The following is a 15,786-nucleotide window of genomic DNA, read 5'->3' on the forward strand; positions in this document are numbered from 1 at the left end:
TTGAAACGTTTTTTTAGCACAAGATGCAGCATAGACTGATAAGAACTTTTCGTTACTGGATTGTGAATTCAAATTGCACAAAATTAAAAATAATTAATATTTATTAATATTTTAATAATGTTTCAGGAATATTAAAATATAATACCTAGGTTTATTATTATATATAAGTGGACATATAACCTCTAGAATACTCCTGTAATATTAAAAAAATATTTATGATATTTTCGAAATATTATAATAACATTATTTTAATTTTTTTTAATAATATTCATGTAACATTCTAGGAACATTTTGCGCTTATAGGGTAACGGAGTAAAACTTTACTCGATGGTAAAGATTCTCGATAAAATTATTCCTGAAATTAAAAAAAAAAATATTGCATTACTCACAGGTAAATAATTCTGTATGATACGTAAAAGAATTTCATATGGTTTAATCTATGGCGTATTCCAACTGTTTGAAATGAAGTAATTTTAAAGTCATTTGAAGTGATTGCTTGTTTGTAAATTAAAACAGAAACGTTTGAAGATAAGATATTGTAAGTACGATTGCAGTATCATGTTCTTACATTCAAGAAACATTGAAAAAAATGATAATTGTGAAGCATATATATCTACTGTTAACGAACAAGTAATCAGACTTTCTGTATAATATCAGTAATCGCAATTTAGTCAGCATGGATACTGTTCAAGAGAATGAGATAGAGTGAGATAGAATGTATAGTAAAATGAAATAGAAATATGTCACTAGTTCTATAAATGCCAAGTCATGTGATTGTAACAGCGAATCAGAATGCGTAACATCGGTTGCGCCTCTCTGATAAATCTAGAGGTTTGTTCGCGTCGCACGCTCCAATCTGCTCCTGTTCATTCCAACGCGCTCCAATACGTTCGCGTCACCGGAACCAATATGGCGACTAGATGTTCGCGTCGCGTTAGGGCCCTGGCACACAAAAAACTTAAGGCAGTAAGACGTAGCAGTAAGGAAATCAACATGTTGGATTCGCTACTGCTTATGTTATGGTCTTATGGACTTTACTGTGATTGGTCAATTCGTTTACTGTTTACATTTTACTGCTTAAGTTTTTTTGTGTGCCATGGCCCTTAGAGTATACTCCATGGATCAATTAAGAGCACGCTCCATTTGCCTCACCTCAGAAGGTGGTGCGGTTGGGGCATGTTACGCACGCATGCGTAATGATTGAGAATGTGTAGTGTTGAGAGAAGTATTTCATGGTTGTTACAGATATCTTAACCTATGTTCTGTAATCTTAACCTGAATAGTCAACTTTAGTGATTAATTTCGGATTTCTGCACACAGGATCATAGTGGAACTCTTCATGTAGTATAGAACGACAGGACGCTTGTCCCAACTTGTCCTAAATCCGTTCGTGTCATCGAGTGTTGGAGCACATGAATCCAACTGCTCCAATCGCCATCTTACCGGTGATCCACGGTGATCCAAGTGCTCTCTGAGTTAATTTGGAGCAAGCGACGCGAACAAACCTTAGGACTCTACCCTGACCCTGGATACCTATCATGATGTCTGTTCGCGTTGCTTGCACTTTTTGCACTTGTCATCTTCGCTTTCTCTCTTTTTAAAGCCAAATATATATCTATCTCATTTTAAGTGTAAAAATATTTGGGAATTTCATGTAACGCGAACAGACCTATTGAACAAAGTCGGAATGGATTCCGGTCGGAATTATTCAATTATTTCCTAGATTTCTAAGGCCTGAATCAGACTATTCATTGGCTGCGTTCAGCAGACTCAACAGTTTTGCAACCGTCTTATGATTATCTGCTGAGATAGGATCATTCTTCTAGATCTAAAAGTATGATCCAATTAGCGCGAAGGAAACTTCCAACAGTTGCAAAACAAACGTTCTGCTGAACGCAGCCATTGAATATTGAGATTGAAGATTGAAAGATTAAAATTTGACCAATCGAAACAATAAGAGCTAAAATTCCTTTGTTCTCACTGGTCAAATTTTAATCTTCAATCTTCAATCTCAATCTTCAATGCGTAGTCCGATTCCGGCCTTAGTATGCGTAACGTAAACTTTTGCTTGGTTTATAGGTCTGTTCGCGTTGCATGAAATCCTCAAATATTTTTGTACTTAAAATGAGAAATAGATATATATTTGGCCTCGAAAAAAGAGAAAGCGAAGATGTCGAATGCGAAAAGTGTAAGCAACGCGAACAGACTTTACGTTTCGGTCTTAACCTTAAAATGCTAAAATTCTGCCAATAGGGCTACCAGTCTTAATTGATTCTAACTGAAATCTGTATTCCATTGGCTGAATTTTAGGATTTTAGAGTTAAGACCGAAGTATAAACCAGGCACATAGGCCAGTATTCATAGTCGGTTCTTATTTCAAGATCGTCTTAAGTAATGTCTTAAAACGCTAATGCGGCTCTCTGATTGGTTCATGATACCTCAAGGCTGAACTTAAGACAGTCTTAAATTTAAGATCTGACTATGAATACCGGCCCTAGTCTTTTAATTATTGCACATTGGACGTGATATCCAATAAAAGCTCTGTTTTATATCGTCACGTGCGAAAAAATAGAAATTTCATTGGGCGCATTCAGCGAACTTAACAGCTGAGTGACCACTTGCTGTTATTGGTATATTCTTTCAGATCATCCAATCAGAATTTTATATTTAGGACCATTGTCATCAAGCTCAGTTAACTTAACTGGCCAGTTAGTCCATCAGAATTAACCAATCGCATTTGTCATTTTGTTTGCTTCAAATTGGTCAATTCTTGGTCAATTCCAGTTAAGTTAACTGAGCTTGGTGACAGTGGCCCTTAAAACAATAGGTACGTTCAGCAGACTCAACAGTTTTGCAACCGTTTTATGTTTGTCTGCTGAGATAGGACCATTCTTCTAGATCTAAAAGTATGATCCAATCAGCTCGAAAGAAACTTCCAACAGTTCTGCTGAACGAACGTTCTGCTGAACGCAGCCATACAACAAGCAGCGAGCGCTCACTCAACTGTTGAGTCTGTTGAATACAGCCATTGGATATCGCTCGTCGCTATAAATATATTTATTTCATTTATTGCACCACGTGCACGATTTCAGAAGGAAATAAAAGGAAATAAGCAGGAATAAAAGAAAACAGATTTAACAAGAGGTCTGTTCTTTTTAACTAAGTTCTTGCACGGCTCATTTTTCTTTCTTTTTTCTTCACGTTGGAGAAAAAAAGAAACATGATAAACCGTGCAAGTTCAGCTAAAAAGAACAGGGCCAATTGCAAAGTTGCTTTATCTGCTGAACGCAGTCAAATTCTATTGGATATCGTACGCAGTGTGAATTCAGCATAGGCTTGTTCTTTTTGGCTGAACTTTTGCACCAGTTCATCTTTCTTCCTTTTCTCTCCAGGAGGAAAGAAGAGGAAGAAAGATGAACTGGTGCAAAAGTTCAGTCAAAAAGAACAGGTCTCATAATGGGTGCATTCAGAAGCACGACCGCTCACTGAGCGCTCAGTGAGCTCTTGGATCTGATTGGCATATTCTGTTAGATCTAAAAATATAGACCAAACAGATACAAGAGCTCACTGAGCGCTCAGTGAACGGTCGTCGCTTCTGGATGCACCCATTGTACTCCCTGTTCTTTTCAACGTACTTTTTATAAACTTCGGAACGCGCCGATGCTGCGACAACAACGCCATCGAGCAAACTCAGCAAAACACGCATATAGACCGTTTAAATTCAAAAAGCTAACGGCATGCGTTTATTGTGGCGTCGTTTCCTGACGAAAGTGACGTGTGTGAATTTCTTTCGTGCAATAGATTGACACTTTCTAGAGATTGAGGTATGTATGCGACGATGCACAATTTATAACAACCGTATTGAGCTGTACTCTTAACTCGGATATTATTCTTTCTCGAAGAAAATTAAGAAGTGGGAATGATGGCCGATCAACCAGAATGGGAGCCTGTCGTGCAAAAAACAGCCGTCAAACTCGAACAGGCATTCGACGTGCTGCAGAAAACCTGGGAAGGCATCGGATGCACCAGGGATATGCGATCGACGTATTATGACCAAGCGCATAATCACATAATGGATTTGTTAAACGACATGGTCGCTGAGGCACAGTCAAAGCAGCAGCTGTTGTTTGCTAACATACAAGATCTTTTAAGACAAACAACGGCATTGTATGCAGAATTGCAAATGGAGATGATACCCAAAACGTATGATCATGTCCCTTTGTACAAAGTTGAACAAATTCTTCAAACAGATTTACAAAATTTAGAGTGCCTAAAGAAAGAACGTATTGTAATCCTCAAGGAATTATTGTCCAAGGAACAAGAAATTTGCAAGAAGCTCGGCTGCAAAGTATTAAACATAGTCGAGAATGTTGTACCTACAGAGCAAGATCTTGAGAGCTTTAAGCTTTATCTACAAAAGCAAGAGATTGAGAAGACACATTTGGAGAATATTTTTACAGATATACGTCGTTGCATAATCAAAATGATGAATGATTTGGAAATATCTCCATCTTCGCCATTTATAGATTTAGTTTGCAACAATCCTGAGGAATTTGTGCTGAATACAAATAATATGACAAAACTGAAAGAGTATAGGGATGAATTGGGTATACAGATAGAAGATACAAAGTGCTGCGTCGAAAAAATGAAGGAAGATTTATTGGCATTGTGGAAATATCTTGATGAACCTGACGACGTTTGTCAATTATTCCTTGAGAGACATCTTGGTTACAACACTAATACCGTAAATGCTCTTGCAGTAGAAATAAAGCGTTGTAAGGAAAAAAGAAAAGAGAATATCCTCAAGTACGTCACACAGATCAGATCCGAACTACTGGTTTTATGGGACTTGTGCAAATACTGTGAAGCAGAAAGAAACACGTTTGCACCATTTTTTTCTAATACATTTACAGAGGATCTTTTGACGTTGCACGAGTTAGAAGTAGAGAGATTGCGCAAATTTTATAATGATAATCAAACGATATTTGAGCTTCTAGAACAACGCGAAAATTTGATAACAAAAGTTAAGGATTTGCTTCAGCGAGCAAACAATCTCGATCGCTATCATAATCGCGGGGGCCAATTGTTGATGGAAGAAAAAGAGCGTAATGCTATACAAAGGAAATTACCCAAAATAGAAGCAGAATTGAGGAAATTGATCAAGGATTACGAGACTATTCATAATCAGATGTTTACTATTTACGGTACATCGTTGGAAAATGTTTTAGCAGAGAGTTGGGAAAGTGTTACTCTCGAGAGGGAGTCAAAGAAGAAGGCAAGAAAAGAAGCAAAAGATAAATCAATTAAGAAATCGCCTTTAAATAGTTCTAAGCGTACGCCGGGTATGTTGAGCGTTCACAGAGGACCAGCGCTAGGGTTATCGAAACGCAAATTGTTCAGTCCATCCCCCAACTCGTCGTTAAAACGCAGAAATAAAAACGGCGACAAAAATAAGCCTACTATCACTGTATCCAAGATCAGAAGGAGCGGAAAACTTGCAAAGATTAATCAGAAATCAGGCAGATCTTCCAAAGGCGGACAGAAAAGGAAGGAATCGCTGTCACCTGTTAATAGCATCATAGATACGACATACAATCAGTTTCAAGGTCATATGACAGCCAGAGAGGAATTGCACAGCTCAATGTTGCCAGAACAGATACTAAGGAGCACCAATAGGATCAATATCAACAAAACGCCAGTTCGAACGCCTATGAAACCATTGAGGAAACATCTTTCTGCAACGACAACACCATCTTTCACTCCTCTCTCCGCGCGCAAAACACCGCACAGCCCCAGAGTCATTAACATCCCGAAACTAGCAACGGCCCCGAGTAACTTGCCTTTTATCTTTTAAACAAGATCGAATAATATATTTTTTTATATTATGACATGATAAAGTAAACCTATATTGTTTAATGGCTTAGAACGAGCAATAACAAGTAGTAATTAACATACATTCAATTTATTGTCATAACCATACAATAATAAAATTGTGATTTCGTTGAGGATAAATATGACTGAAATGTTCAGAAGTTTGTAATAATAATTTAATATGAATTATATATAATACATAAAATTAGTTGAAAATTTGTGCACATTTATTGAATTATTACTTTCAAAGTCTTTTAATTTGAAATATTTTAATTTTCCATTTTGAGAGTCCTTTAATAATTGTTCACAATTAAATAATAAAAAATTATCAACTTAGTCTTCCTCAGTTTGTAATAATTATATCAATTTGTTCATAAAAAACACTTAAGTCATGAAAATTAATACAATTTGTGAACCATTTTCAAATGTATAATTTGTACACCCAAAGACTTCGATTCTTTCCCTCGGTTACTTTTTTAAAACTTCCGAAAATTCAGATTATTTCATCTTTACGTCAAATTTAGTTGTAAGCGGACGTAAAAGGTTTAGCCGTGTCATTAATCGCGCACGAACTATGATCATTAATGTAAAAAGGTGGGTCATTTCTCAGTTTGTAAAAATTTCCGAGAGAAAGAATCGAAGTTTTTGGGTGTACCTATCCCTATAACATGTGCAGTCATTTTTTTTTACAAAGGTCATGATCAGCATCACACTGTCATTGCTATAAAATACTTTCATAACCAACTCTTCATTCGTTGGCAAAATCTTGTTAAATAAAAAATTAAGTAAGTTAGGTAAGTCGAAGTCTTTATCGTTGTATGATCTGACAATGAATTGAATGCATATTAATTACTACTTGTTATTGCCCGTTATAAGTCATTAAACAATATAACTTTGCTTTGTAGGCATCTCACGAATCTATTTACTTTATAAATTAATGACATAGTAAACTTTATCGCTTGTAAGAATGATCTGAAAAATCTAATTTTTACGAAATTCTTTTTTTCCAATCGTGCTGAAGATTATCCTTCGAATCTCAAATTTTATCATATGTAAAATACAGTACAAATAGGAATTGATATTCGTTACTGCTTGGTGATATTGGAATGCAAAAATCTATTAAATTGCTTCCAACATAGTTGAACGTAGTCGAGATTAGTTTAAGTTAATAAACGTACTCGTTAGAAGGAAAAAAAAAAAGAGCATTGCTAATACTTTCCTTTCGCCGAACAAAAGTGTAGTTCGATGCAATTTTTATTCGCAGCTGTAGTATATTAAATAGATTATAGGTTTTATTATTGTCGCACATATCTACGATTTATTAATAAGTCAGTATTGTACAAACATTTCTCCGTAAATTTTAAAATATTTGTAAGTGCGAATAATATTTCTGTAACGTACGGAAAAAACTTGATAAGATCTTTGCACATTTGTAACGTAAATATACTCTTACGATGTACGAAACTTAATTCCTAATATAACTTTCGAAATGTATTAAACAATTGTATTTTTAAAAGGATTACCTTAAAAATATATTTCGTTAAACTAAAAATTTCGTCTCTTAACAAAACTTTATTATTTATCGCAATAACATTAGAATGAATAATTAATTAAAATTAATTGTATGTATGTATTTAATAATTTTTGAAGTATAAAAATTTTTGAATTATTAAATTAATATGTATTTTTTCATTAAAATAGTACAATAAAAATACGTAAAAATTAAAACTGTTGCATTCAAGTACGATATTTAATTAAAACAGTAAAATTTATATATTTCCATAAACATCAACCATTCAAGATACATAAAATTAGATTACTTAGATTAGATTTGTCACGTTTTCATATGACTTCGACAAATTGCAATTGAAAGATGTCTCTGGCGCACTCTAGAATTATTCATGGAGATCATAGTTGGGATTGGTTGGCATCCATTCAGTCCACTTCACGCTCCAAATACTTTGGTATTCTTTGATTGGTCAATTCATAAAATCCTTTCTTCTGATTGGTCAACGAAGCATTTGCAATGTTAAGTGGATCGCCTCCTAAGTTAGGTTAGGTTAAATGAACTTTCTTGACATCTTGCTGATTTTTATGTCTGCTCTTTATCATCGTTCTTTTAGAAATATAAGTGAAAATACGAGACAGTTACTTTAATAACATTTACTATTCCTTCATATACGAGAGAAGAACGTTAACACCTGAGAATAGTGACGGAAGGTTAAAAAAATGGGCGATATAAAATCCTTTTTCCACCAGTGGTGTGCGAAGAACGGCAAAGAACCGCAATTTGATGTTAGACCAACAGGTAAGTATATCTGTTGATTTTATTCCGTTCAAATTAGCCAAAATGAATTGTATGGATTATTTACATTTCGCAGGACCGAAGCACAGGCAACGTTTCCTCTGCGAATTACGAATACCTGGCTATGACTACGTCGGCGCAGGAAATTCGACTAACAAAAAGGATGCGCAAGGAAACGCAGCGAGAGATTATGTTAACTATTTAGTACGTACGAATTGCGTGAATCCAAGCGATGTACCAAAAGATGCCGGGATACCGACGATGACACCGGATGCTATTAAGAACGAAGGCTCAACACCAATGAAATCGGTATTCCAAGGAGGCATGGGACCGAATGACATTGGTCAAGCATACAGGCCGTACAATGAACGTGGCCAGAGTAATTATACATACATGGATAGACTAGCTGATCAAAAGAAAGTGGAAGATGCTGAGGACGTTGACGTAAACTCTGGGATACATGGGAACTGGACGATAGAAAATGCCAAGTCCAAGCTTCATCAATTTATGCAAACTAACAAAATTAATGCAGATTACAAATATACTCCGGTCGGTCCGGATCATACGAGGTATGGAGTCTTGCAAATGGACTTTTTCTAGAACATTGGAATGGCATTGTAATGCAGTGCATAGTTCAATTTATGTGTTTCACTGTTATGAACAATTGCTTGCTGATTGTTGTACCATTTGAGATTTAACAAGGCCATTTTGGAGTATATTGCTCACTTACATCTAAAGCTGGTGCAAGAGAGTCGACGATGACTCTCTTCTGCACAAATAATAAGTGCGTTAAACCAAAACTTTTATTAAAATGATTTAATAATGGTTTTGGTGCAACTAGATAAAGAAACTTTCTTCAATGTACTCCAATGTGGTCATCTGTGACATCTTCAAATGGTAAGTCATTATTATTCATTGTAATTAATTGAGGGAATAAGTGAAACAAAATGTTTTTACCTTTGATATGGTTATAACAAGAAATAAATTTAATTATTTTATTTGCCATTATTTTGACAAATTTTATAAGAAATTACTGATAATAAAATAACTTATATTGATTTTTCAATAAGTAAAATTAATATACGAAAATTAGTTTTTAGTTTATATCAATAATTTTTTTAATGTACAGTAGATATCTTATTCAATTATTTAAAATATTTTGTTATATTCAAATTGTGTTAATTATATGTGTTTCTTTCACATTGTTCCCTTAATTATTAATTATGTTAATAACATATAGTACATTTTATAATATCTATAACAGAAATTATTTTTTACAGGAGTTTTATGGCAGAAATGTCACTTTATATTAAGCAACTTGGACGAAGTATGTTAATTTTTATTTATTTAAATGCATCTAAACATATTATATAAGAATGTAATAATTTAATATTTTAATACAACAGCTATAACTGGCCGCGAAACTGGATCAAATAAACAAACAGCTTCAAAAAGCTGTGCTTTGTCTATTGTTCGCCAACTATATCATCTAGGTGTAATTGAAGCATTTAGTGGTACATTAAAAAAGAATAAGGATACTGAACAGATGAGACCTTATCCTGTCAAAATTTCACCGGAACTGGAGAGTCAGATCCACGATGTTCTAACGAGTTTAGATATAAAACCAATTGATGTTAAAGAGGTATTAATCATTTTGATTATCCTTTATAAATGTGTGTGTGTGTGTGTGTGCACACGCGCGTGCGCATACACAGAGAGAGAAAGGGAGAGGGGTTCAAAATATCTAATTAGATTTATAATAAAAAATAAAATGTTTAAAATATAGCCGTTAATTGCAAAAGAAGATGATAATAATACAACTGTACCGAAAGACGAAAAAGATACGTCAACTGCTGGCGTATCTTTGTTGACAAATCAAGTTTTGGATGACTTCATATCTTCTGTACCGCAACCCGCTGGTGTCGTAAGCTGGTCACCACCTCAGCCGAATTGGAATCCATGGACTGGATGCAATATAGATGAGGGACCGCTGGCAACAACATCTCTGGATCAGTTGTCAGAAAATTTAATGAACGAACAGCGAGAAAAGCTGCAGCAGGACTCTAATTTGCAGGCATGCACCAAGGAAAGATCAAGTCTGCCTGTTTTCAATAAAAAAAGCGAGATCATGAATGCAATTAACGAAAATCCGATCATTATCATACGTGGAAATACGGGATGTGGTAAGACTACACAGGTTTGTCAGTTCATTCTGGACGATTATATCGCATCCGGTCAAGGTGCATATTGCAGTATAGTTGTCACTCAACCAAGAAGAATCTCCGCCGTATCTGTGGCCGATCGAGTCGCCGTCGAGAGATGCGAAGCCCTGGGACAATCGGTTGGATATTCTGTTAGGTTTGAATCGTACTTACCGAGACCCTATGCTAGTATAATGTTTTGCACTGTGGGTGTACTCTTGAGAAAGCTGGAGGGTGGCCTTAGAGGCGTATCGCATGTTATAGTTGATGAGATCCACGAGCGAGATGTCAATTCGGATTTCATCATGGTTGTGCTCAGAGATATGATCCATCTTTATCCCGATCTCAGAATCATCCTCATGTCTGCTACAATTGATACAACATTATTCAGCGAATATTTCAACAAATGTCCTGTGGTGGAGATTCCCGGCAGAGCATATCCTGTTCAGCAATATTTTTTGGAGGACTGTATACAGCTAACGAATTTTTTTCCACCTACAAGTTCCGGAAAACGTAAATCTAAGGAATCGGACGATTTACCAATACCGGACGCAGAACCAGACGAAAATCTAAATAAAGTCATCGGCAATAATTATTCTATTGAAACAAAGAACGCTATGGGACAACTGACGGAGAAAGAAATAAGCTTTGAATTAATAGAGGCGCTACTTATGTATGTTAAAAGACAGGATATTCCAGGTGCTGTGCTGATTTTCCTTCCTGGATGGAATTTAATATTCGCGTTGATGAAACACCTTCAACAGCATTCTCTCTTCGGCGGATCGTCTTATCTCATTATCCCACTACACTCGCAATTACCGAGAGAAGATCAGCGTAAAGTCTTTGATCCTGTTCCATCATTTGTAACGAAGATTATTTTGTCCACAAATATTGCAGAAACTTCGATCACGATCAACGATGTCGTCTACGTTATAGATTCTTGCAAGGCCAAAATGAAGTTATTTACTTCGCATAATAATATGACTAATTACGCAACTGTTTGGGCCAGTAAAACGAATCTGGAACAACGCAAGGGTAGAGCTGGTCGCGTTAGACCCGGCTTCTGTTTCCATCTGTGCTCAAAAGCTCGATTCAATAAAATGGACGAACACATGACACCAGAAATGTTCAGGACGCCTCTGCACGAATTGGCGTTGAGCATCAAGCTGTTAAGATTAGGCAATATCGGTCAATTCTTATCGAAGGCAATTGAGCCGCCGCCTATTGACGCTGTGATTGAAGCGGAAGTTGTATTAAGAGGTATATACCTTTATTTTTTCCTTTTTCTATAATTCAAAATTAATTTCTAATTGTATTGTGTAATTAATTTCTTTTTGTATTTCTATGCACGTAGAAATGAAATGCTTGGATAAAAACGACGAATTAACGCCTCTCGGCAAGATTTTGGCGCGTTTACCTATAGAACCGCGGTTGGGAAAGATGATGATCCTAGGATGTATGTTCCGTGTGGGCGACGCGCTCTCGACAATGGCCGCAAATAGTACCACTTTCCCCGAGGTATACAATATGGGTCCGGATGTAAAAAGGCTGACTGTTCAGCAAAAGTGGTTTGCCGGGGCTAGATTCAGCGACCATGTCGCAATGTTTCATGCTTTTCAAGCATGGGAGGAAGCGAGAACAGGTGGCGAATGGGCAGAACAAACATTCTGTGATTCAAAGAGCCTAAGTCTACCGACTTTACGAATTACCTGGGAAGCTAAGGTTGGTAGGATTGCGATGTTGCTAGAATATATCCTTATATACTCGCGATAATGACTTATTATTCCGTATGTGCAGAATCAACTACAAGCGCTATTGCAAAGCGCCGGTTTTCCCGAGGAGACTTTGTGCCCCATGCCATTAAATTATCAAGCAGGTGCGGATCCGCGTCTCGATACCATTACCGCGCTATTATGCATGGGCCTGTACCCCAATGTGTGCTATCACAAGGAGAAGCGGAAAGTTCTCACCACAGAATCGAAGGCTGCGCTGATTCATAAGACATCGGTGAATTGCAGCAACTTCGAGCAAAACTTTCCATTCCCGTTCTTCGTGTTTGGTGAAAAGGTATTTAGACAGCACAATGTCCAAGATTGAGATATAAGATATTTTATACTTCAATTTTGGATATGCGTGCTGTATGAATAAATTCTACCTATGAACATCTCTCTCACGCCTCGATACAACTCTCTCCATTTTGTTTCGTTAGATTCGCACGAGAGCTGTATCTTGCAAGCAAATGACCATGGTGTCGCCTATACATTTGTTACTGTTTGGGTCACGAAAAGTAGAATACGTGGATGGCGTGATTAAACTGGACAACTGGATCAACTTAGATATGAATCCACAACATGCAGCAGCCATCGTTGCTTTGAGACCAGCTTTGGAAAGTCTTGTAGTTCGGGCATCCAAGGATCCAGAAACGATTCTAGAGTTGAGTCCGACTGAAGAAAAGGTATAAATTAAACTTGAAATTTTAATTTGTACATATATATGTATCAAGTTAACGCAAAAGATTTGACGTTTTTCTATTAAATTTTGTATTAAAACTTCTGGCCACTAACCACTACTATCTCAGATCATAATGTCAGAAACGAGAAAATACATAATAAACGTTCTCTTATGTATCTCGTAATAAACAAAAAATATTTTTAATTGAGATAAAGTATATTGAAACCATTAACGACAATTTTGCTTTAATTTTGCTGTTTTTTTTATATAAAACTTTATTTTACAAATATCAGATCTTTTTTATTATACTTTAAAAAAATAGTTCTCTTCCTCTCTCTTCTTTTTTCAATTTTTTTCTGTAATATTTGGTAAACGACAATATCTTGGACTACATTTCAAAAACGTAATGTACATTATATTATATCAAGTAAAATTTTCTTCGGAGAGGACATTTTGGAATGTAGCTTCGATAGTGCTATTAATAAAACTTTTTTTTTTCAGGTATTGGGCGTGATTAAGGCATTATGCAGCATGAATGCTTGTCGTCACGAGTTGCAGCCGATAATCGGCGGTGGTTTCCAATCAGTGCGACCCCCCAGGGGACATGTAACCGGCTTTCGCGCTAGCTTTATCACACCTCCAAAACTAATGCGGGGAAGTGCAGGTTACCGTGGCCCAATCTTGAATAACGAGTCCTACGGCGGGAATGGTGGTAGCTTTAATGATAACCGCGGCGGTGGTTACAGAGGAAGCTACAACAGGGGATACGGCATGGGCAGTCCGCGCGGTCGAGGAAACTGGAATAATAGTGGCAACCGCGGACGTTACTAATTAATATGTTTATGCTGATTGTAATTACCGTGTTGCTATTACATTTTAGAATGCAGTTCAGGACTTATAATTCTGGACATTGATCTGGAGTGTCTTAGCATTTATGCATATTGCCTTCCTTTTTTTTACTTTGATCGACAAAGGCGATACTTCAAGTTAATGTCCAGAATTAGAAATCAGCACTATATTAGATTGAATTACTTGGATGGTTCAATTTTTGTCTGGAATTTTTTATTTCTCCAAGAAACGAATTGGAGTATCTCTTGTAGCAGTAAGGAAATTTTTCCTCTGGTATAAAATGGAAGTGAGGCATATTGTGATTATAAAATAATAGCGGCAATTGCTGCGGTCCATTTGATGTTACGGATACTTCGAAGCATTTTTTGATTGGTCAATTAAAAGCTTTGAAGCATTTGTAGCGTCAAGGACCCGCACCCAAAATGTGGAGTGAGTTGATGTGCAAGCTTGAGCACTGCTATCTTAAAAGTTTGACTGAAGAAGGGATTAACATATTTTTTAAACATTTAAATGTATGTGATATGCAGAAGTCAGGAATGGTCGAAAGGAAGTCGGTGATCTTCCGACTGTTAGTTCCAACACATCAGCTCAAAGACATCTAGTCTGCAAGCATAGCATTGTTGTCAAAATGAAAAGTGTCGCCATATGAAGGGAAAGTAATGGAGAAAGCAATATAAATTGAGTAATACAATTTCGTCGCTATTACCATAATTCTGGACGGAAGTTGAGTCACTCATGTATCGTAGGTTTATATTAGATATTATATATTGACATTATATTATTATATAACAGTATATATACTATAAAGGTACATATAGATTATTGAACCGAACTTAAAGATGAGCTGTGAGTTAAACTTCATGAGCGTCACAAACATTTCTGTGATCCATACTGTAGTTTCAATTCTTTTTTTTTAATTGTTGGTACCTACCTTTCGAAGAAAGTCCTATGAAGATTAATACAGTCAGATCACGTTTTCTGGGATGTACGGAAACGTGATGTTTCTTCGCAGAGTCCCAAAATCTACTCGTAGTAAACACTTGTATCCTTGTTTATGCAAGGAGTTTGCATTGATTCTGGGAGCATCGCACTAAAGAAATAAGATTGAGTTAATGGTGGAGTCTCTATCCCCCGAAGAGGCTATCACAGGATTTTTTTATCCAAATTGATCATGTGGTACTGTGATCCTTTATGTTAGGTCGGAAGTCCAAACAGGAGAATCTCAAGAAGAAGAAGAAGAAGAAGAAGAAGAAGTAAATACTTGTGTAGATTGGTGCTAGGGTGGACGCGGAGTAAACTCTTCTCGCCTGTTACTCAGATCAGCAGTATGGCAGTGATTTCAATTGTGGATGCTTTTCATTTGATGACACAAGTCGACACAAGCATCTTTCTACCTCTCTTGGTATTCAAGCACCCTGTGTGTTTTATGTGATAAAGTTTTGTGTTCACAATGCTAGAAATTAGACTAAAATCTCAGAGAAAGAATTAACAAATCCCATTAGAACAATTTGATCATATGTCCAATGCGATTGATAAATTCTTTTTTTATCTGAAGTTTCAGATCAATTTCTAGTATTATGGCTTCAAATATACATGTGACATTCAAGAGGTTTGGCTCGAAGCTTGTCTCTAGATTTGATTCGAGATTTGGTTCGATAAGCTGGATGTATCTTAACATTATACTATACTAATATATTATAACTGCTATAATATATTATACTATTATATAATAGTATAACACAATGACATTGTATCGACCATGTAATACAATATAGAATCACAGTGTAATTCGTTTAGATGCAATACTTAGTTTTCTTTTTCTCTTAACTCTTATGATATGATACGACGATACCTTCATAATATGAAAACATCTTTCTTTGTCTCTTCATACTTTCTGTTATAAAGGAAGCTCATTAAATTATTGTATACGATATGAATAAATAAATTGCATAAATAAATTGCTGTGAGCTCATCTAACTCGCTTGTTTAGAACGCTTTCGAATAGTGTTGGATCAATAAAAAATCATTTCTGTTTTTTTTTTTAATTCACTTTTATCTTCACGGCAAAAAAAAGATTTTTAATCAATGAAGATCTCGTTATCAGTGCGA

The 15,786-nt window shown here is 35.9% G+C and overlaps 2 protein-coding genes across 3 annotated transcripts in view; both read left to right on the forward strand.

Annotated features, from left to right (window-relative positions):
- The window catches only part of mle (dosage compensation regulator mle), a 16,732-nt gene extending 1,302 nt beyond the window's left edge, over positions 1 to 15,430 (forward strand). Inside the window, exons 2-10 of one of the 2 annotated variants that reach the window (XM_018449483.1) lie at positions 8,059 to 8,179; positions 8,253 to 8,745; positions 9,457 to 9,503; positions 9,583 to 9,818; positions 9,963 to 11,637; positions 11,732 to 12,099; positions 12,175 to 12,444; positions 12,587 to 12,832; positions 13,330 to 15,430. In XM_018449483.1, the coding sequence (XP_018304985.1) occupies positions 8,101 to 8,179; positions 8,253 to 8,745; positions 9,457 to 9,503; positions 9,583 to 9,818; positions 9,963 to 11,637; positions 11,732 to 12,099; positions 12,175 to 12,444; positions 12,587 to 12,832; positions 13,330 to 13,659 (3,744 nt within the window). In that variant the 5' untranslated portion in view covers positions 8,059 to 8,100 and the 3' untranslated portion in view covers positions 13,660 to 15,430. The other variant, XM_018449484.1, reaches the window with a different exon arrangement.
- On the forward strand, positions 3,725 to 5,854 carry LOC108723609 (protein regulator of cytokinesis 1). Its single transcript, XM_018449485.1, has 2 exons — positions 3,725 to 3,824; positions 3,903 to 5,854. Exon 2 carries the CDS (start codon positions 3,920 to 3,922, stop codon positions 5,852 to 5,854), a length of 1,935 nt encoding a protein of 644 aa, XP_018304987.1. The 5' UTR covers positions 3,725 to 3,824; positions 3,903 to 3,919.
- Positions 15,431 to 15,786: the final 356 nt, after the last annotated feature.

This window comes from Mycetomoellerius zeteki, unplaced genomic scaffold (genome assembly GCF_001594055.1).
Source record: "Mycetomoellerius zeteki isolate Tzet28-1 unplaced genomic scaffold, Tzet1.0 scaffold245, whole genome shotgun sequence".
NCBI lineage: Eukaryota > Metazoa > Arthropoda > Insecta > Hymenoptera > Formicidae > Mycetomoellerius > Mycetomoellerius zeteki.